This window comes from Musca vetustissima, unplaced genomic scaffold (assembly GCF_032173495.1).
Source record: "Musca vetustissima isolate MV318-11 ecotype Yass unplaced genomic scaffold, APGP_CSIRO_Mvet_v1 utg631480, whole genome shotgun sequence".
Classification (NCBI taxonomy): domain Eukaryota; kingdom Metazoa; phylum Arthropoda; class Insecta; order Diptera; family Muscidae; genus Musca; species Musca vetustissima.
This window is the reverse complement of record NW_026877925.1, coordinates 1-22,962: the sequence shown is the minus strand read 5'-3', so window position 1 is coordinate 22,962 and position 22,962 is coordinate 1. Positions and strand designations below refer to the sequence as shown.

The window sequence follows — 22,962 nt, the reverse complement described above, 5'->3', positions numbered from 1 at the left end:
ATGGTCGGCCTTGTCCGACTATACTGCTCCGTTCACTGGTTTTAAAATGTTTAGTTAGTGTTTAGATACATCCGAATACTAATAAGTATCCGAATAATAATAAGTATCTAAACATTGCACAGCAGTAATATTTTTGCCAAACCTATAACATTTCCGAAAATAGAACCAATCCAGTCCAACTTCTTCTCCACAAAGTTTATAGATTTTGGAAAATTTCAAATATAATATCTAGCGAACGGAGTATCCGATTTAATCCAAACATTACACACGATAATATTTTTACGAATACTATATGGTGTTCGAAAATTATCCCTATGGCATCACTTTTCCTGATACCACCGCACCAATTGTCACATATTTTGAATATGTATAAATATCAAATGAAGAGAATCGAGTATAGAATTTGAAGCAAATTTTGCACACCCTAATAGACTTTGTAAAAATATAGATTGAGGAAAATTATCAATTTAGGTCCATATTTGACATTGGGCCCACATCGTCACGTCCCATTTTCGTTATATTAAAGTTTCTCCTGTAATCAGGTAATTTTTCTGGGTCGCTTTATTTTGAAGTTTTTAGCCGCATTTTCCAATCGAAGTGGTTTCATTCTGAATTTTTTTGTGATATTTTTTCTATAGAGGTCTATTTTTTATATAGCCCTCATAAAACGGTCCCCCTTAATTTTCGGAATGTTAAAGTTCCCAGTTCAGTTCACCAATCTGAGTATCTGTGATAATTATTTTTTAGATCATAAACAGCTTTCTAGCTATATCGAGATCTAAAACGATTTCATCGAAACTTGTCATGGCCACAATTTTGAGTTCTTGGTGCATCATGTACTTAAAATCGGGACAAAATATATATAGGAGCTCTATCCAAATCTGTACCGATTCAAAACTTTCCATACGCTAGGTTATATTAACTTCAGTAGGCTGTGCAAAATTTTGTGTCAATCGGCCTACGTTTGGGTCTTTAATGAAGCATTTACTTAAAATCGGACGATACTGGAGCTATATCTAAATCTGAACCGATACTTACAATATTTAGCACACGGTACGCTATACTTAATTCTGTACATTGTGCAAAAAATTTGTAGCATACGGCCTAACTTTGGGTTTTTGGTGCAGCTTTTACTTAAAATCGGACGAAACTATATATAGGAGCTATATCTAAATCTAAACCGATTTCAACTACACTTGCCAAACGTTATGTTGTAGTAACTTCAGTACGTAGTGCAACATTTTGTGCCGATTGGACCCACCTTGGTGAAACATATATATCCAATTTCTAGGTTATACTAACTTCAGTACGTTGTGCAAAATTTGTGTAAATTTTGTGTAAAATCGGACGAAAATATATATGTAGAAGCTATATCAAAATCTGAACCGATTTTCACGAAACTTAACACTTATCATTCAAGACCTAATTCATTACGCTATGCCAAATTTCATGCAAATCGAAGGATATATAGAGAATTTCGTACACCATTTACATTAAATCGGACGGAAATATATATGGGAGCTATATCTGAATCTGGACCGATATTCAGGAAACTTAACACTTATCATTCTAGGCCTAATTCATTACGCTATGCCAAATTTCATGCAAATCGAAGGATATATAGAGACTTTGGTACGCCATTTACATTAAATCGGACGAAAATATATATGGGAGCTATATCAAAATCTGAACCGATTTTCACGAAACTTAACACACATCATTCTAGACCTAATTCAGTACGCTATGCCAAATTTCATGCAAATCGAAGGATATATAGGGACTTTGGTGCACCATTTACAATAAATCGGACGAAAATATATATGGGAGCTATATCTAAATCTGGACCGATATTCAGTAAACTTAACACACATCATTCTAGACCTCAATCAGTACACTATGCCAAATTTCGTGCAAATCGAAGGATACATAGGGACTTTGGTACACAATTTACATTAAATCGGACGAAAATATATATGGGAGCTATATCTAAATCTGGGCCGATATTCAGGAAACTTAACACACATCATTCTAGACCTCAATCAGTACACTATGCCAAATTTCGTGCAAATCGAAAGATATATAGAGACTTTGGTACACCATTTACATTAAATCGGACGAAAATATATATGGGAGATATATCTAAATCTGAACCGATTTTCACGAAACATAACACACATCATTCTGGACCTAATTCATTACTCTATGCCAAATTTCGTGCAAATCGAAGGATACATAGGGACTTTGGTACTCAATTTACATTAAATCGGACGAAAATATATGTGGGAGCTGTATATAAATCTGAAGCGATTTTCCCAATTTCAATAGGGTTCGTCCTGTGGGCCAAATAAGTGACCTAAGCCAAATTTCATCCATTTCGAATCAAAAGTGCGACCTGTACTTTGTGTACAATTTAAAATGGACAGACGGACGGACGGACATGCATATATCGACTTAGAAAGTGATTCTATGCATATTCTCAAAAGGAACCATGTGTCTATCTCGTTTACTTTTGCCTGTTACAAACATATGCACTAAGACATAATACCCTGTACCATAGTGTGGTGAAGGGTATAACTAGTGAGCGGAGCATATAGTCGGACGAAGCCGACCATATGATACCCTACACAATTGTCACGAAAATATAAATTTCTGCGGTTCTATATTTCGCGATAGTTGCCGATTATTGGTCAACTCCACTCCACTTTCTGACCCCGGCTTATTTGAGTATTGTTTTTCCGACGTGAATATTTACTCCATAAAATAAAAAATTGGTTACTTTATGATTTGGTTGATTTGGCCCTCGGAATATTGACCGCTTATCGTCTAAACAGCCGGTCTAAATATTTGGTCCGATTTCATTCGCCGTGCAAAATATGTGATGTTCGTCATATAATACTGGCCTCTAGAGCGCCTAGAAAATCTGACAAAAATTAAGTTATCGCCTTTTGTAGATCCCTAAAAAAATATTCTTTAAAAAATCCACGCCTTCTGTAGATCCCTAAAAAAATATTCTTTAAAAAATCCACGCCTTCTGTAGATCCCTAAAAAAATATTCTTTAAAAAATCCACGCCTTCTGTAGATCCCTAAAAAAATATTCTTTAAAAAATCCACGCCTTCTGTAGATCCCTAAAAAAATATTCTTTAAAAAATCCACGCCTTCTGTAGATCCCTAAAAAAAATATTCTTTAAAAAATCCACGCCTTCTGTAGATCCCTAAAAAAATATTCTTTAAAAAATCCACGCCTTCTGTAGATCCCTAAAAAAATATTCTTTAAAAAATCCACGCCTTCGGTAGATCCCTAAAAAAATATTCTTTAAAAAATCCACGCCTTCTGTAGATCCCTAAAAAAATATTCTTTAAAAAATCCACGCCTTCTGTAGATCCCTAAAAAAATATTCTTTAAAAAATCAACGCCTTCTGTAGATCCCTGAAAAAATATTCTTTAAAAAATCCACGCCTTCTGTAGATCCCTAAAAAAATATTCTTTAAAAAATCCACGCCTTCTGTAGATCCCTGAAAAAATATTCTTTAAAAAATCCACGCCTTCTGTAGATCCCTGAAAAAATATTCTTTAAAAAATTCACGCCTTCTGTAGATCCCTGAAAAAATATTCTTTAAAAAATCCACGCCTTCTGTAGATCCCTGAAAAAATATTCTTTAAAAAATCCACGCCTTCTGTAGATCCCTGAAAAAATATTTTTTTAAAAAATCCACGCCTTCTGTAGATCCCTGAAAAAATATTCTTTAAAAAATCCACGCCTTCTGTAGATCCCTGAAAAAATATTCTTTAAAAAATCCCTGAAAAAATATTCTTTAAAAAATCCACGCCTTCTGTAGATCCCTGAAAAAATATGAATTTAAAAGTCGAAGCCTCTTGTAGATCCCTGAAAAAATATGATTTAAAAAGTCCACGCCTTCTGTAGATCCCTGAAAAAATATTCTTTAAAAAATCCACGCCTTCTGTAGATCCCTGAAAAAATATTCTTTAAAAAATCCACGCCTTCTGTAGATCCCTGAAAAAATATTCTTTAAAAAATCCACGCCTTCTGTAGATCCCTGAAAAAATATTCTTTAAAAAATCCACGCCTTCTGTAGATCCCTGAAAAAATATTCTTTAAAAAATCCACGCCTTCTGTAGATCCCTGAAAAAATATTCTTTAAAAAATCCACGCCTTCTGTAGATCCCTGAAAAAATATTTTTTAAAAAATCCACGCCTTCTGTAGATCCCTGAAAAATATTCTTTAAAAAATCCACGCCTTCTGTAGATCCCTGAAAAAATATTCTTTAAAAAATCCACGCCTTCTGTAGATCCCTGAAAAAATATTCTTTAAAAAATCCACGCCTTCTGTAGATCCCTGAAAAAATATTCTTTAAAAAATCCACGCCTTCTGTAGATCCCTGAAAAAATATTCTTTAAAAAATCCACGCCTTCTGTAGATCCCTGAAAAAATATTCTTTAAAAAATCCACGCCTTCTGTAGATCCCTGAAAAAATATTCTTTAAAAAATCCACGCCTTCTGTAGATCCCTGAAAAAATATTCTTTAAAAAATCCACGCCTTCTGTAGATCCCTGAAAAAATATTCTTTAAAAAATCCACGCCTTCTGTAGATCCCTGAAAAAATATTCTTTAAAAAATCCACGCCTTCTGTAGATCCCTGAAAAAATATTCATTAAAAATTCATTCCTTCTGTGGCAGTCTGATTTTATTTTTAACATAGGTCGAGATTATTGTCTAATTTTTTATTTTTTCTAATCTTTAGGCCTTCCTTTCTCTGTATGCATATTTAATTTCTTCATCTGTGAGATATTTTTAAATATTTCTCAATTTTATAAAAATATTTCTGATAATTCATAAAAATTCACTTTTTAAGAATTTATTTAATATAGTTTTTGTCTGTTATAACAACAACAAAATTCTATATATTGTTGTTGCTGCCTTCGAAAAAAAAAGTCACGAGCAAAATACAACGAAGAGGCGGCGGATCAGTGATGGCATGGATGGTGATGGTGACCAGACACACCAGCCAACCAACCAACCAACAAAATGAGATGTTGTTGATGCCAATGCTGATGTTGCCGGTGGCAATTGTTCGGCATATTTTTAGAAACAGCAACAACAAAACAAACACAGATCTCTATGAGAGAGAGAAAATACAATTTCTTCTCTCTCACTTGATTCTATTACTATATATACAAAAAAAGTTCAAAATAGATATAATCGTGCACCTTTTGACTGGCTATACATAAATAACAAAACACGAACAACAACAAATATTTACTTTCTTTTTACGAAAATATCTTCTTCATACATCCATTTTGAATATATATAAATATATGCAGACAAGCATTTCAATACTTTTTGAAATGTTTGTTCTTAGAATGGATACTCCACTACTGGATGTTTTTTTTTTTTTTTGTTTTTGTTGCCTTAATTATGATGCTGTTTTCATGACGAACGCACATATCCCCCCGGGGTTGGGGGCTGTGAGGAGGTAGTGGTTGTTTGTCGGCCTGTATGTATGAGGTGTTGAAATGCTCCCCATTTACTTGAGTTCCGTGTTGTTGTGTTTCCCTTGACGTTTTTGTGGGCCATAATTCCAAATATAGAATTGTGTTGAACTCCTGAAAATAGCAGATTTCATAAACATTTTCATTTATTTTCAGTTTTTCTTTTAAGATTTCTTTTTCGACATCGATGAGAGTGGCTGCAGTTTCTTAAAATATCCCAAGATTCTGGTTATATTTTCTAAGGGAAAAAATGAAAATATAGGTCATCGTGTTAAATGCTGGAGACATATACATATGACCTTTTCAGTATTTGCTTTTCATTTCTAATTTGAAAAGGGAAAATGTGTGGGATTTTAAAATTTTTTCAGGCATCAGTAGAGGCGCTCGATTTTTAAAAGAATATTTTTCAGGCATAAATAGAGGCCTGGATTTTTAAAAGAATATTTTTTTAAGGACCTATAGAGGCGTGGATTTTTAAAAGAATATTTTTCAGGCATAAATACAGGCCTGGATTTTTAAAAGAATATTTTTAAACACCTATAGAGGCCTGAATTTTTAAAATAATATTTTTCAGGCATAAATAGAGACCTGGATTTTTAAAAGAATATTTTTGAACGAACTATAGAGGCCTGGATTTTTAAAATAATATTTTTGAACGACCTATAGAGATGTGGATTTTTTAAAAGAATATTTTTGAACGACCTATAGAGATGTGGATTTTTTAAAAGAATATTTTTTGAACGACCTTCCGAGGCGTGGGTTTTTAAAAGAATATTTTTTGAACGACCTTCCGAGGCGTGGGTTTTTAAAAGAATATTTTTTGAACGACCTTCCGAGGCGTGGGTTTTTAAAAGAATATTTTTTGAACGACCTTCCGAGGCGTGGGTTTTTAAAAGAATATTTTTTGAACGACCTTCCGAGGCGTGGGTTTTTAAAAGAATATTTTTTGAACGACCTTCCGAGGCGTGGGTTTTTAAAAGAATATTTTTTGAACGACCTTCCGAGGCGTGGGTTTTTAAAAGAATATTTTTTGAACGACCTTCCGAGGCGTGGGTTTTTAAAAGAATATTTTTTGAACGACCTTCCGAGGCGTGGGTTTTTAAAAGAATATTTTTTGAACGACCTTCCGAGGCGTGGGTTTTTAAAAGAATATTTTTTGAACGACCTTCCGAGGCGTGGGTTTTTAAAAGAATATTTTTTGAACGACCTTCTGAATCGTGTTTTTTTTAAAAAATATTTTTTGAACGACCTTCCGAGGCGTGGGTTTTTAAAAGAATATTTTTTGAACGACCTTCCGAGGCGTGGGTTTTTAAAAGAATATTTTTTGAACGACCTTCTGAATCGTGTTTTTTTTAAAAGAATATTTTTTGAACGACCTTCCGAGGCGTGGGTTTTTAAAAGAATATTTTTTGAACGACCTTCCGAGGCGTGGGTTTTTAAAAGAATATTTTTTGAACGACCTTCCGAGGCGTGGGTTTTTAAAAGAATATTTTTTGAACGACCTTCCGAGGCGTGGGTTTTTAAAAGAATATTTTTTGAACGACCTTCCGAGGCGTGGGTTTTTGAAAGAATATTTTTTAAACGACCTTCTGAATCGTGGTTTTTTTAAAATATATTTTTTGAACGACCTTCCGAGGCGTGGGTTTTTAAAAGAATATTTTTTGAACGACCTTCCGAGGCGTGGGTTTTTAAAAGAATATTTTTTGAACGACCTTCCGAGGCGTGGGTTTTTAAAAGAATATTTTTTGAACGACCTTCCGAGGCGTGGGTTTTTAAAAGAATATTTTTTGAACGACCTTCCGAGGCGTGGGTTTTTAAAAGAATATTTTTTGAACGACCTTCCGAGGCGTGGGTTTTTAAAAGAATATTTTTTGAACGACCTTCCGAGGCGTGGGTTTTTAAAAGAATATTTTTTGAACGACCTTCCGAGGCGTGGGTTTTTAAAAGAATATTTTTTGAACGACCTTCTGAATCGTGGTTTTTTTAAAATATATTTTTTGAACGACCTTCCGAGGCGTGGGTTTTTAAAAGAATATTTTTTGAACGACCTTCTGAATCGTGTTTTTTTTAAAAAATATTTTTTGAACGACCTTCCGAGGCGTGGGTTTTTAAAAGAATATTTTTTGAACGACCTTCCGAGGCGTGGGTTTTTAAAAGAATATTTTTGAACGACCTTCCGAGGCGTGGGATTTTAAAAGAATATTTTTTGAACGACCTTCCCAGGCGTGGTTTTTTAAAAGAATATTTCTTGAACGACCTTCCTAGGCGTGGGTTTTTAAAATAATATTTTTTGAACGACCTATAGATGGTCCGAGGCGTGGGTTTTTAAAAGAATATTTTTTGAACAACCTATAGATGTTCCGAGGCGTGGGTTTTTAGAAGAATATTTTTTGAACAACCTATAGATGTTCCGAGGCGTGGATTTTTTAAAAGAATATTTTTTGAACGACCTTCCGAGGCGTGGGTTTTTAAAAGAATATTTTTTGAACGACCTTCCGAAGCGTGGGTTTTTAAAAGAATATTTTTTGAACAGCCTATAGATGTTCCGAGGCGTGGGTTTTTAAAAGAATGTTTTTTGAACGACCTTCCTAGGCGTGGGTTTTTAAAATAATATTTTTTGAACGACCTATAGATGGTCCGAGGCGTGGGTTTTTAAAAGAATATTTTTTGAACAACCTATAGATGTTCCGAGGCGTGGGTTTTTAGAAGAATATTTTTTGAACAACCTATAGATGTTCCGAGGCGTGGGTTTTTAAAAGAATATTTTTTGAACAACCTATAGATGTTCCGAGGCGTGGGTTTTTAAAAGAATATTTTTTGAACAACCTATAGATGTTCCGAGGCGTGGGTTTTTAGAAGAATATTTTTGAACAACCTATAGATGTTCCGAGGCGTGGATTTTTTAAAAGAATATTTTTTGAACGACCTTCCGAGGCGTGGGTTTTTAAAAGAATATTTTTTGAACGACCTTCCGAAGCGTGGGTTTTTAAAAGAATATTTTTTGAACAACCTATAGATGTTCCGAGGCGTGGGTTTTTAAAAGAATATTTTTTGAACAACCTATAGATGTTCCGAGGCGTGGGTTTTTAAAAGAATATTTTTTGAACAACCTATAGATGTTCCGAGGCGTGGGTTTTTAAAAGAATATTTTTTGAACAACCTATAGATGTTCCGAGGCGTGGGTTTTTAGAAGAATATTTTTTGAACAACCTATAGATGTTCCGAGGCGTGGGTTTTTAAAAGAATATTTTTTGAACAACCTATAGATGTTCCAAGGCGTGGGTTTTCAAACAGATATTTTTATGGACATTTTGAACCAAAAAATTACTCAACATTTCTAAAAAAAATTCACGTATGTATTTTTATTTGTCGATGTTCCCTAATTAGAATTGTTTATATGTAGAGAAACAAAACAACATAAATTTTATTACCCTCCAGGTGAACATCCTCGAACATTGTTTACAACATCATCTCATGGAGATTATACAGAAGGGCGAAATCAATTACGACCTGTGCATGAAATGTGTAAACATTCACACCCCAAACTCTTGCCCTCTCTTCACGTGCCACTTCACTAGACACAAACATATTTTTTTCTTTAGGGTATTCCAGAACCGAACATTGGCCCCTCACATTGTCAATGTTACGCCTAATAAAAAAATACTTTTGTTGTTGTTATCTCTGCTGAATGGTTACTTCTAAAAGCCATTCAACGATGCTGCCGACTCCATCATTGAATGTCATAGCAATTAATTGCAAACCCCCAACAACAAAAACTACCCACAGTAACAATTCGCTATCAGACCCGTTTTCATTGTTTATCTGGAAATGGTTTGTAAATCAAAAAATAAAAAAAAATGAAAACAGGTTTATCACCTGTCATCTGTATGGCTATCTGAATTTCAGGTCGATTTATCGCTATAGCCTGGGAACCTATCCATGATGTTGCATACCATTCATTTCACCATCATTAAATTCCATTCCGATTTGTTATTCCCCAATTCAGTTTCGCTCGTGTCGCCAAAATAGTCGGTTTAACGCTTCGAATTCTCGCAACATGGGTTACTGGTCGGAGTTAAGAGCCTGGCTCTTTAAAGATCCTGCCAAAATTATCCGTTATGTTGTACTGTTTGTTTGTTGTATTATTGTAATTGTTCAGGTACGGTGGTGAAAAAACGGATGATAAGGATACTCGTTCGGAAAATATTAATTTAAAATTGTGTGTATTTTGTGATTTTACTTCCAGTTATATGAATGTTTCTCGAAATTAGATAATCCTCCAATATCCACTCATTCATATTATAATTTAAATGAAACCATTGAAATGCCAGCTGTGACAATATGTCGTGAACCTCCATATAAGGAGGAAGAATTAACGGTAAGTTGGTATCATGAAAATAATCATAATCATAAATCTATATTGTGGTTCGGTCGGAGGAGTGGACAGAAATACCATAAAGTGCGAGTTTTCTTAAAAAAGAAATGATTATTTTCAAGTATTAGAAACCAATAAGTGTGGATTGTAAAACAAGATTTTTTCATGGTCCAAGAAGGGCGGTCTCAAGGTCCAAATGTGTGAATTTTTTCAAAGAAGTTTCTGTCAAGGTCCAATAAGAGTGAAGAGTTAAGTTTTTAAGGTCCAAGAAGTCTGGATTTTTAAAAACGTTTATTACAAAGACCTATAAATGTGATTAAAAAAAAAAAAAAACATTCTTTCGGGGTCCAAGAAGAATTGATTTTTAAAAGAAGATTTTTTTCAGGGACCAACAATGAAAGTCCAATCCATTTATTCGATGACGTGGGGTTTTAAAATTTGTAAATACTTGACAAAACATGATCCATTATCTCAAGGACATGGATTTTGCAAAAACAGACAACTAAACAACCTGAAATTTTAATCAAACTTTGGTCATATAAGGTCGTCAGCTCCTTCAGATGCATCACCAACATGGTCAGAACTGTAGAAAGATAAGTACGACAGGACCTAACCTCAAAATTCCATAAATCGCTCGGACCTTAATATGTTAACAATTTCATTGATAGTTGATGCTCATAAAATGTGAATAAAATTGCGCCTAAGACTTTTAAAATACAGAAAATAGGGCAAAACAATTTTAATTGGGGAGTCTAACTAAACCAATATCGAAAACTATTCTGCAGATGTTTTACAAATAATATGGCGTCCCGAGGAATATAACGGGTATTGCAAATGAAATGAAACACATGACATAGCAGTTATGTTAATTGTACGGCAAATAGGTTTTTACAGCCACATTGGTTGAAATCTCCAAAATATCACAAAGGGTCCAGAACACCACTTGCTTAACATGTTATTTTTTCTAGAAATTGAGATCTTGATGCATTTATGTACAATAAGGTAAAATAAATTGAAACCAGTGAGCGGAGCAGTATAGTCGGACGGGGCCGACCATACGATACCCTACACAACTACCACTGAACTCAAATTTTCTACGGATGTGTATTCCGAGCCTGGGCAATATTTCGTGATATTTGCACACTCTTGCCCGATTAGAGGTAAACAGCACCTCTTCCTCACACTGACATATTTTCCGAATATTACGAGTATTCAGTACAGTTATTGTCCAGATTCCCTTCACCGTGGGTTGTGTTGTTGTAGATCGACTCGAAAATAACACAAAAAAAATTAAGTTTTCGGTCCACTTCATTCCAAAATTATTATCTGATCATCACCGAAAATTAAAGGCGTTGTCCTTGACCATAACTGGAACCTCATGAAACATTTCAAAGCGATCAGCGCTATGTTCGGCTCTCTAGAGTGATAATGGGTTACTAAATAACATACAAATACGGAGATACCTGTAAATATTTAGGTGTAACTCCCACATCAGAGCACATGCGACAATATAATTGGTCTTAATTTAAAGGTCAACCACTCCTCTTGGATATAATATCAATTTTTCGGGTCTATGTCCTTCAGGGGTAAATATATACGCTATAGAATACAAATTTTGTCATTTTTCACACAAAAGTCAGGGTCCATTTGACCCGCTAAATATTGACCGATCTTTATCAAAACAGGCATGCTTATTCTTTGGTCCGATCCCCTTCTCCATGTAAAATTTCGCGATGTTCGCGCCATAATTGCGGCCTCTGGAGCGACAAGAAAAACCGACAAAAATTTAGTATTTGGTCCATTTCATCCCCTAAATATTAACTGATTTTTACCAAACAACAATAGGGGTCTTCATTGGCCAGAACCCATCCTACATGCAAAATTTCGTGAAGATTGGTCCATAACTGTGGCCTGTATCGTGTTTACAAATTATAATGGACAGACGGACAGACGGACGGACGGACGGACACACATGTCTAGATCGACTCAGCTAGTCGAGATATGACGATCGGTATACTTAAAGGTGGGTCTAGGACCAATATTTCGCGGCGTTACAAACTTTTGGGGCTGCACAAAGCTATAATACCCTGACAACATAGTTGTGTAGGGTATAACAACACCGTTATCTGATTACTTATTATACACTACACAACTATGTTGTCAGGGTATTATAGCTTTGTGCAGCCCCAAGAGTTTGTAACGCCGCGAAATATTGGTCCTAGACCCACCTTCAAGTATACCGATCGTCATATCTCGACTAGCTGAGTCGATCTAGACATGTGTGTCCGTCCGTCCATTATAATTTGTAAACACGATACAGGCCACAGTTATGGACCAATATTCACGAAATGTTGCATGTAGGATGGGTTCTGGCCAATGAAGACCCCTATTGTTATACCCTTCACCACACTGTGGTACAGGGTATTATGTCTTTGTGCATATGTTTGTAACAGGCAAAAGGAAACGAGATAGACACATGGTTCCTTTTGAGAATATGCATAGAATCACTTTCTGAGTCGATTTATGCATGTCCGTCCGTCCGTCTGTCTGTCTGTCTGTCCATGTTAAATTGTAAACAAAGTACAGGTCGCATTTATGATCCGAATTGGATGAAATTTGGCACAGGTCACTTATTTGGCCCAATGACGAACCCTATTGAAATTGGGAAAAATCGGTTCAGATTTAGATATAGCTCCCATATATATATTTAACCGATTTAATGTAAACGGTCCCTATATATCTTTCGATTTGCACAAAATTTGGTACAGCCTAATCATTTACGTCTAGAATGATGTCTGCCAAGTTTCGTGAAAATCGGTCCAGATTTAGATATAGCTCCCATATATAGTTTGGTCCGATTTCATGTAAATGGTGCCCAAAGTCCCTATATATCTTTTGATTTGCACGAAATTTGGCATAACGTACTGAATTAAGCCTAGAGTGATGTCTGTCAAGTTTGGAGAAAAGTCGGTCCAGATTTAGATATAGCTCCCATATATAGTTTCGTCCGATTTGATGTAAATGGTCCACCAAAGTCGCTAAATATCTTTCGATTTGCACGAATTTTGGCATAACGTACTGAATTGAATCTAGAATGATGTCTGCCAAGTTTCGTGAAAATAGGTCAAGATTTAGATATAGCTCCCATATATAGTTTCCCATATATAGTATAGTTTTATGTTATAGTCCTGTTTAATATACCCATAGTGGTGAAGGGTATCATATAGTCGGCCCCGTCCGACTTTACTACTTTCCTTACTGGTTTTTGGTAAATACCGGTTAATATTTAGGGGATGAAATGGACCAAATACTAAATTTTCGTCGGTTTTTCTGGTCACTCCAGAGGCCGCAATTATGGCCCGAACGTCGTGAAATTTTTCATGGAGTAGGGGATCGGGCCAAAGAATGAGCATGCCTGTTTTGATAAAGATTGGTCAATATTTAGCTAGTCAAATGGACCCTGACTTTTGTGTGAAAAATTGTATTCTATGGCGTATGTATTAACTCCCGAAGGACGTGGACCCGAGAAGTTGATAGTATATCCAAGTGGAGTGGTTGACCTTTAAATTGATACCAATTATATTGTTGTATGTACTCGGATGTGGGAGTTACACTTAAATATTTACAGGTGCTACGTACAAAGATATTATTTAGTAACCCATTACCTCACTAGAGGACGGAAATATAGCTCTGATCGCTTTAAAATTTTCCATGAGGATCCATGTATGGTCAAGAACAACGCCTATAATTTTCGGTGATGATCAGATAATAATTTTGGGATGAACCGGACCGAGAATTTAATGTTTTATATCTATAGGCCACAATTGAAAGCCGAACATCGCAACACAACCGACGGTAAAAGGAATACTGCAAAGAAATTAGAAGGGTTGTACTGAATATTAGTAATATTGGTTGACCTCTAATTGGTTAAGAGTGTGCAAATATCGCGAAATATTGCCACAGAAAGTTAGATTTTCGTGGAAGTTGTGTAGGGTATCATATTGTCGGCCCCGTCCGACTATACTGCTCCGCTCATTGGTTGTTGGTTTGTATTGATTTTATTGGTGCTAAGTCCAATTCATCACATGTCGCTGGCTTAACATCATGTAAGTGCATTTTTATACCCTGTACCACAGTGTGGTGGTACAGGGTACCACACTGTGGTACAGGGTATTATGTCTTTGTGCATATGTTTGTAACAGGCAAAAGGAATCGAGATAGACCCATGGTTCTTTTTGAGAATATACATAGAATTACTTTCTAAGTCGATTTATGCATGTCCGTCGGTCCGTCTGTCTGTCCATGTTAAATTGTAAACAAAGTACAGGTCGCATTTATGATCCGAATTGGATGAAATTTGGCACAGGTCACTTATTTGGCCCAATGACGAACCCTATTGAAATTGGGAAAAATCGGTTCAGATTTAGATATAGCTCCCATATATATTTTCGTCCGATTTAAGGTAAATGGTGCACCAAAGTCCCTATATAACTTTCGATTTGCATGAAATTTGGCATAGAGTACTGAATTAGGTCCACAATGATGTGTGATGTGTTTCGAGAAAATCGGTTCAGATTTAGATATAGCTCCCATATATATTTTCGTACGATTTAAGGTAAACGGTGTACCAAAGTCCCTAAATATCTTTCGATTTGCACGAAATTTGGCACAACGTATTGAATTAAGCCTAGAATGATATGTGCTAAGTTTTATGAAAATCGGTTCAGATTTATATATAGCTCCCATATATATTTTCATCCGATTTAAGGTAAACGGTGCACCAAAGTCCCTAAATATCTTTCGGCTTCCACGAAATTTGGTACAGCCTACTGAATAATGTCTACAATGATGTGTGTTAAGTTTCGTGAAAATCGGTTAAGATTTAGATATAGCTCCAATATATATTTTCGTCCGATTTAAGGTAAATGGTGCACCAATGTCCCTATATATCTTTCATAATGAACTTAGTATAACCTATAAGTTAGATATAAATTCTGCACCGAATTCCCCAGGTGGGTCCGATTGGCACAGAATTTTGCACAACTTATAGAAGTTATTATGAGATAACGTGTGGCAAGTTTTGTTGAAATTAGTTCAGATTTAGATATATTTCCTATATATAGTTTCGTCAGAGTTTAAGTAATCGCTTCAAATTTGGATAGAGCTACCATATTTTCTCTCGATTTCAACTAAATGATGCACCAAGAACTCAAAATGTGGCCGATATTCTGTGACAAGTTTCGATGAAATCGGCTTAGATTTCGATATAGCTTTTTAAAAAATATTTTCGTCCGATTGGAAATAAATGGTGCACCAAACTCCTCCTGTTTAGCAAATATGTATCTAAATAATCAACGGGTATCCGATTGTTCTCTGTATAATGAATGCAAGGATTTTGTATATGATATTGAACAGGGTTATTCCTCTTCAGTTGTTGCAATCTCTCTAATCGCAATTTGTGGGTAACTTCACAACGATATCTTGCTTTAACGTTGGAGACAGTCTTGCTTCACCCCAAGCTGATAAAACGCAACGGGTTTTAGAGCTTTCGTCGGTAAACCACCTGCTCATGCGGCTTTCTTACTTTTTAGTTAATCTATTGCATCTCCTAATTCATCTAAGCTTTAAGGCTCCACGAGATATTCGGCGTATTTTCCATTGAAGTGAAATTGTACCTTTCGTATTTTTAGTGACATTTACGACGTTATAGATTTCTTCGAAATGTTCCCTCCATCTTTAAATTTGTTCATCAGTGTTTGTTAATAGCCTACCATTACGATCTCTTATTGCTGCTGGAGCTATAGGAACTAGGTTCAGTTCATTCGTTCATCTGGTTCCCTTTGCTCCATTCCTACTTTTTATCTCTCACGTACCTATATACGTTTGATCAAGACATTCCTCTACAACTTCAGTTTATTGACCGATTTAACGGACGTGAACCGATGAACGAATGAACTACATGGATCCATATAACTAAATAACCAAGTTTAATCTGGGAAAATTTATGTTCCTCCTGATTTTCCATGTGCAGAATGTATTTTAACTGAAGTTTTTTCGATCCGGAAAAAACGAGTTCAAAGAAACTATTCTGCAAAATGAACAATCGGAACTAGTTTTAGCTCTTTCGGTCATCTTTGGTGCAATGATTTGAACTGAACTAGTTCATGTACTCAGCAAAGAAACAACATCCACTAGATCCACTTCTTTTTCTCATCTAGTTCATTTAGTTCCAATCGTATATTTTATCTCTCGCTTACCTCGTTCTTTTTAATTCATTCGTTCATCTAAATCTTCCCGTTCATTGTTCTCGAATTAACTGGCGTGTACCAATGAACGATTGAATTACAAGGAACTATGGAACTAAATGAATGCCTAGTTCCTTCTACGGAGGCAACGTGATTGCCCAACTCAATAAGACGCCTCACAATGTGTGCAAAGAAAGGATTGAGTATTTTTATTTTTTTTGTGTTGTTCCGTAACGATATAATTTTAAGGAATACTTCTGCAAAAGGAACGATCGGTACCAGTTCTGATTATTTCATTCATCTAGTTCCTTTCGATCCAATCGAGATACTTTGCATATCTCGCTTACCTAGTTCAATCATTCATCAACCCTACATAGACCCATGAAATATTGAATTAAAAGGGAGCGAACCGAAAAAGATCGTATCGCTTTAGCTTTACTAATTTTATCTATTTTCCAAATTTTTTTCTAGGAAATATCCGGTAATAATTGTACCCATCCCAAATATAGTTCCTGTTGGAATTTATATCCCTATGATGAGGTGCCAATTTCGGAATTCTTTATAAATTCAACATTCAATATCAGTGAGACCTTTTACAATGATCAATATGGGCTGAATTCTTTTAAATCGAGTAAGTAAAGAAGTGAATACGAATATAAACCTGTGGAAAATCCGCAAGCAAGCAGTGCACATAATCGGGGGTCCGTATACCGAAACTCCGCAAAATCGGTAAATATAAAATCTTTCTGTCTTCCTCTCTCTCTCTATTTCTAGATGTTGAGATCACCAGTAATACACAATTCTTTCGTGGACGATGCCACACGATACGACCAAAGGTTGCCCTACGAAGAGCTACCAAAAATTCCGGATATTCGATAATGTTGCAACATCATGTTCCAAAAAGTGACGTGGATTTGGATAAATATGAAACTCGGCCAGGGTGGCATGTATATATCCATGATCCAAAGGAAAATTTCACTGAAGTTAGTATGAAGGCCTCTGGCAGGGTGGAATATGTTTTCGTCGATATCGATGAAGAAATTGAAATTAAACTGCAGAGTCAATACTTTTCGAATATTGAAACTAAATATCAATACTGTAACAAGGATGAAAATTACAGTGAATTGAAGGTGAGTTTTGAGGACCGAGGAATGGTGGATTTGTAGGGGTCACTCTCAAGAACAGTTCTAGTTACGGACATATTGTCGGTAACCAAATATGTTTTGCTATGCCCTAAATAGTCCGAAGGTCTGTTCTGAAATCTCTGAAATTTTAACACAAATTTGCCCATATCCCCTGAGGATCACATCCAACGATGACGGATCCGCTAGTTTATTTTTTTTTTAACTTTTTTACAGTGCGGCGAAAATTGCATATTGGACTCTGTTGGGAAATATGCCAATTGTTCCGGACCTTGGCTGAAAAATGATCACAAAATGGAGCCCTGCAATTCCTACAAATCGATAATGAAACTGATTGGAGAATATGGAAGGTATGAACCAGCTGCCACTCTTTTGTTATCACTTTTTTTACCTGACGTCCTCTTCTCGCTTACAGAGTTTATGAGAGCGATGATGATCCGGAATGCGATTGTGAACAGCCCTGTGAATCGCGTATTTTTTCCACCTATATACAGAATCGGAAAAATTTCACCAAAAATATTGAGCCCAGTAGTCAGATTTATATATACTATACAACGAAGTTGATATCGGTAAGAAGATCTGAAAAATATATTAAATTCATCCAGGCGGAATTGAAACATTCCAATAAAAATTACTAAATCAGGCTGCTTGAATTGAAAATTCCTTTAAAAAATAGAAATGGAATAAAAAATTTCGTATAAAAATTCTAATTCAGCCAAGCTGAATTAAAAAATTCCTATAAAAATTCTAATTCAGCTGGGCTGAATTGAAAATTTCCTATAGAAATTCTAATTCAGCTAGGCTGAATAGAAAATTTCCTATAAAAATTCTAATTCAGCTAGGCTGAATTGAAAATTTCCTATAGAAAATCTAATTCAGCTAGGCTGAATTGAAAATTTCCTATAGAAATCCTAATTCAGCTAGGCTGAATTGGAAATTTCCTATAGAAATCCTAATTCAGCTAGGCTAAATTGAAAATTTCCTATAGAAATTCTAATTCAGCTGGCCTGAATTGATAAAAAATATATATTTCCAGATGATGGAAGAACGTCCCAGTTATGACACCACGCAATTTATTGCCGATGTTGGTGGTTCTTTGGGTTTCCTATTGGGCCTATCCGTTTTGGGACTAATTGGCATATTGGAGCAGGTAAGTTCGGGTCTCAATATATAAAAGACCTCATATCTTGACCAGAAATTCTTTGTTCTACAGATAGCACTCCTCTTGTGTGGTGGGGTCATCAGGAAAATGCAAAGCAAACATGAGAAACGCAAGAAGGCTATTGAAGAATTGGATAAGGGCTCACAAAAGAGTGATGCCACGGTAGATATTGCCACCATCTACAAATAATGTCTGTAAATTAAAATATTATATTCAGCTAATTTTTATTAATTAAATAAATTTAATTTTATAAATTTTTGTATCGTTTTTAATTATTTTCTATGGAAAGTTAAAAAAAATCCTATGGAAATCTCTATTTAGCCAGGCTGAATTGAAAATTTCCTATGGAAATCTCTATTCAGCCAGGCTGAATTGAAAATTTCCCATGGAAATTACTATTCAGCGAGGCTGAATTGAAAATTTCCTATGAAAATTACTATTCAGCCAGGCTGAATTGAAAATTTCCTATGGAAATTACTATTCAGCCAGGCTGAATTGAAAATTTCCTATGGAAATTACTATTCAGCCAGGCTGAATTGAAAATTTCCATTGAAAATTAATATTCAGCCAGGCTGAATTGAAAATTTCCTATGGAAATTACTATTCAGCCAGGCTGAATAGCATTTTCTACTGAAAATTTACTATTCAGCCAGGCTGAATAGCATTTTCTACTGAAAATTTACTATTCAGCCAGGCTGAATAGCATTTTCTACTGAAAATTTACTATTCAGCCAGGCTGAATTGAAAATTTCCTATGGAAATTACTATTCAGCCAGGCTGAATTGAAAAATTCCAATGGAAATCTCTATTCAGCCAGGCTGAAATGAAAATTTCCCATGGAAATCTCTATTCAGCCAGGCTGAATTGAAAATTCCCTATGGAAATCTCTATTCAGCCAGGCTGAATTGAAAATTTCCTTTGGAAATCTCTATTCAGCCAGGCTGAATTGAAAATTTCCTATGGAAATCTCTATTCAGCCAGACTGAATTGAAAATTTCCCATGGAAATTACTATTCAGCGAGGCTGAATTGAAAATTTCCTATGAAAATTACTATTCAGCCAGGCTGAATTCAAAATTTCCTATGGAAATCTCTATTCAGCCAGGCTGAATTGAAAATTTCTATTGGAAATCTCTATTCAGCCAGGCTGAATTGAAAATTTCCAATGGAAATCTCTATTCAGCCAGGCTGAATTGAAAATTTCCAATGGAAATCTTTATTCAGCCAGGCTGAATTGAAAATTTCCAATGGAAATCTCTATTCAGCCAGGCTGAATTGAAAATTTCCAATGGAAATCTCTATTCAGCCAGGCTGAATTTAAAATTTCCTATGGAAATCTCTATTCAGCCAGGCTGAATTGAAAATTTCCTATGGAAATCTCTATTCAGCCAGGCTGAATTGAAAATTTCCCATGGAAATCTCTATTCAACCAGGCTGAATTGAAAATTTCCCATGGAAACCTCCATTCAGCCGGGCTGAATTGGACATTTCTGGGCTAAACTTGCATTCAACTGGTCCCGATCGAAGAGTTCTTATTATAAATCTTATTCAGCCAAGCTGAATTGAAAATATCCTATTGAAAATCTTATTCAGCTAAACTGAATTAAAATATTTTAATTATATATCCAAAATCCATATGTATTTCATTCGGTTTTGTTTATTTATTGGTCAACTCTAATCTAAAATTAAACAACTTATTCTATGTAGGTATTTACAATTAGGAAGCTATACAAAAAAATCGGTCTTAAAAATCTACATTTCGAATGAACAGGAAAGTAGGGCAAAAAATACTTTGTTGTAATCATAAAAAAAACTAAATTAAAAAATAGATTTCCATCATCTAAATAATTTGAAAATTAATATTGAAATTCCGCAAAGCAAAGCTGGATATACTGACATCGATCCGGCACTATTTTGATGATCACCATGGTGATGATGATGTGCATGATCATGATTATGATGATGCTGATTGCTGTACACATTAAAATCTCTGGGCATTGATCCTTGGCCCAAATTATTCGAATTATCAATGACGGTTCTCATCAAACCCTCTTCACACACCGTATCGGCTATGGCATCCCTCACCGTAGCTGTGAGAATACGGAAATTCACAGAATTAGGAAATAATTCGCCATAGATAAATTCTTGTAAACGATTTGACAGGACCCATAAGTTATGCTTCCCATCAACTTTCACATCCGAAGGGAACAACATTTCAACGGGGTGCATATAAACACGACCCTGAGACTTCGGGCTATATTCCACACTCGTAGTTTTCCAACAAGCAACGGCATTTAAATTCGGCAGGGTGTAGAATAGAACATCTGTCTCCTTATCCAAAAATGAGGCACCCGATTGGGCATTAATGCCACGCGAACCCAGCACTTTAAATTCCCGATAAATTTTCCCCTCTGTGGCCAAGGTTTTGTTACGCAAAATTTTAGTATTCACCGAAAATTCCATGACCGAAGTTAGAGGATGGAAATACAGCATTGAGAACCCATCATCCTGTGCCTTGCTCAAAGACAATCCATACAGGCCATCATCCCATTGGAACATGTGGCCACCAATACTAAAATTACCCGACATTGGATCGGGATGGAAGAAGTGATGTTGAACACGCCATGATTCTTCCTGCTTCCATGAGTACACCACCAGACCAGGATTACCCAAATCTCCAGCATAGGCAAAGGTGTTATCACAATCCGTATCTTCAATGGCCAAATTGGCATAAAACGAATTCTCCTTCACTTGATTGGCGGGAAAGATGTGGCGTCTCAGCAAATCATCGTTGTGCAGATCGTAGACCAACAACTGAGCGGGGCCAAAGATTTGTGTATCTTCGAGAACGCCATCGAGACGAGAATCCAACACCCACAAACGACCACAACGATCGGCACGTACTCGAAAAGGTGATACCAGCTCTGGATCTGTATCGTCCAAGCTATGGGCCTCCCAACTGGGATAGGGTATAAGGGCGGGAGATTTTGTTGAGGTATCTGAAAGAAGAAGAAAAGAAATGTATGGGAATTAGTTTCAATATCTGTAGCAGGTATGAGGACAATTCAGAATGGCAGAATTAGTAATTTGCAAAGGAAATTTTTAATTCAGCCTGGCTGAATTAGTAATTTCCATAGGATTTCCATTTCAATACAGCCTAGCAGAATAGAGATTTCCATGGGAAATTTTCAATTCAGTCTGGCTGAATCTGTATGAATCTCTATTCATAGGAAATTTTCAATTCAGCCTGGCTGAATAGAGATTTTCATAGGAAATTTTCAATTCAGCCTGGCTGAATAGGGATTTCCATTGGACATTTTCAATTCAGCCTGGCTAAATAGAGATTTTCATAGGAAATTTTTAATTCAGCCAAGCTGAATAGGGCATTTTCTTTTCTACCGTTCTGAATAGAGATTTCCATTGGAAATTTTTTATTCTGTCTTGCTGAATAGAAATTTCCATAGGAAATTTTCTATTCAGCCAGGCTAAAAAGAGATTTCACATAGGAAATTTTCATTCCGACCTGGTTGAATGGATATTTCCATAGGAAATGTTCAATTCATCCAGGCTGAATAGAAACTTTCTTAGGGAATTTTCAATTCAACCATACATAATTTTCAATTCAGCCTGGCTGAATAGAGATTTTCATAAGAAATCTCCAAATCTGCCTGGCAGAATAGAAATTTCCATAGGAAATTTTCAATTCAGGCAGTCTGAATAGAAATTTTCATAGGAAATTTTCAATTCAGCCGGGCTTAATAGAAATTTCCATAGGAAATTTTCAATTCAGGCAGGCTGTATAGAGGTTTTCATAAGAAATCTCCAATTCTGCCTGGCTGAATAGAGATTTCCATAGGAAAATTTCAATTCAGGCAGGCTGGATAGAGGTTTTCATAAGAAATCTCGAATTCCGCCTGGCTGAATATTGATTTCCGTAGGGAATTTTAAATTCAGCCTGGCTGAGTAGAAATTTCCATGGGAAATTTTCGATTCGGCCTGGCTGAATAGAGATTTCCATGGGAAATTTTCGATTCGGCCTGGCTGAATGGAGATTTCACATAGGAAATTTTCAATTCGACCTGGTTGAGTGGATATTTCCATAGGAAATTTTCAATTCAGTCTGTCTGAATAGAGTCTTCCTTAGGAAATTTTCAATTCTACCATACATAATTTTAAATTCAGCCTGGCTGAATTAGTAATTTCCATAGGAAATTTTCAATTCATTGTGGGTGGCTGAATAGAGATTTCCATAGGAAATTTTCAATTCAGCCTAGGAAATTTTCAGATCACCCTTGCTGAATAAATATTTGTATAGGAAGATTTCAATGTAGCCTGTCTGAATAGAGATTTCCATAGGAAATTTCAATTCAACCCAGCTGAATATGATTTTCCATAGATTTTCGATATTATAAGTGAATGTTCGATATTGGTCCATGTTCTGGCATAGCCCCCATTTAAAAATGTAAATGACTGAAAATCAGTCGTCCTGCTATATGAAAAAAAAATTGTGACTCATAAACCTGTGTA

The 22,962-nt window shown here is 35.6% G+C and overlaps 2 protein-coding genes across 2 annotated transcripts; one reads left to right on the top strand and one right to left on the bottom strand.

Annotated features, from left to right (window-relative positions):
* The first annotated feature begins 9,569 nt into the window (after positions 1–9,569).
* LOC133322631 (uncharacterized) lies at positions 9,570–18,625 on the top strand. The gene is made up of 8 exons (XM_061531595.1): positions 9,570–9,671; positions 9,759–9,890; positions 16,604–16,763; positions 16,907–17,262; positions 17,491–17,624; positions 17,690–17,843; positions 18,311–18,424; positions 18,488–18,625. Exons 1-8 carry the CDS (start codon positions 9,570–9,572, stop codon positions 18,623–18,625), a joined length of 1,290 nt encoding a protein of 429 aa, XP_061387579.1.
* Positions 18,626–20,092: 1,467 nt separating this feature from the next.
* LOC133322630 (protein yellow-like) lies at positions 20,093–21,450 on the bottom strand (the record flags this gene model as incomplete). The annotated part of the gene is made up of 2 exons (XM_061531594.1): positions 20,093–20,114; positions 20,333–21,450. Coding segments are annotated over 2 exons (1,140 nt in total), but the record flags the coding sequence as incomplete, so codon positions are not given.
* Positions 21,451–22,962: the final 1,512 nt, after the last annotated feature.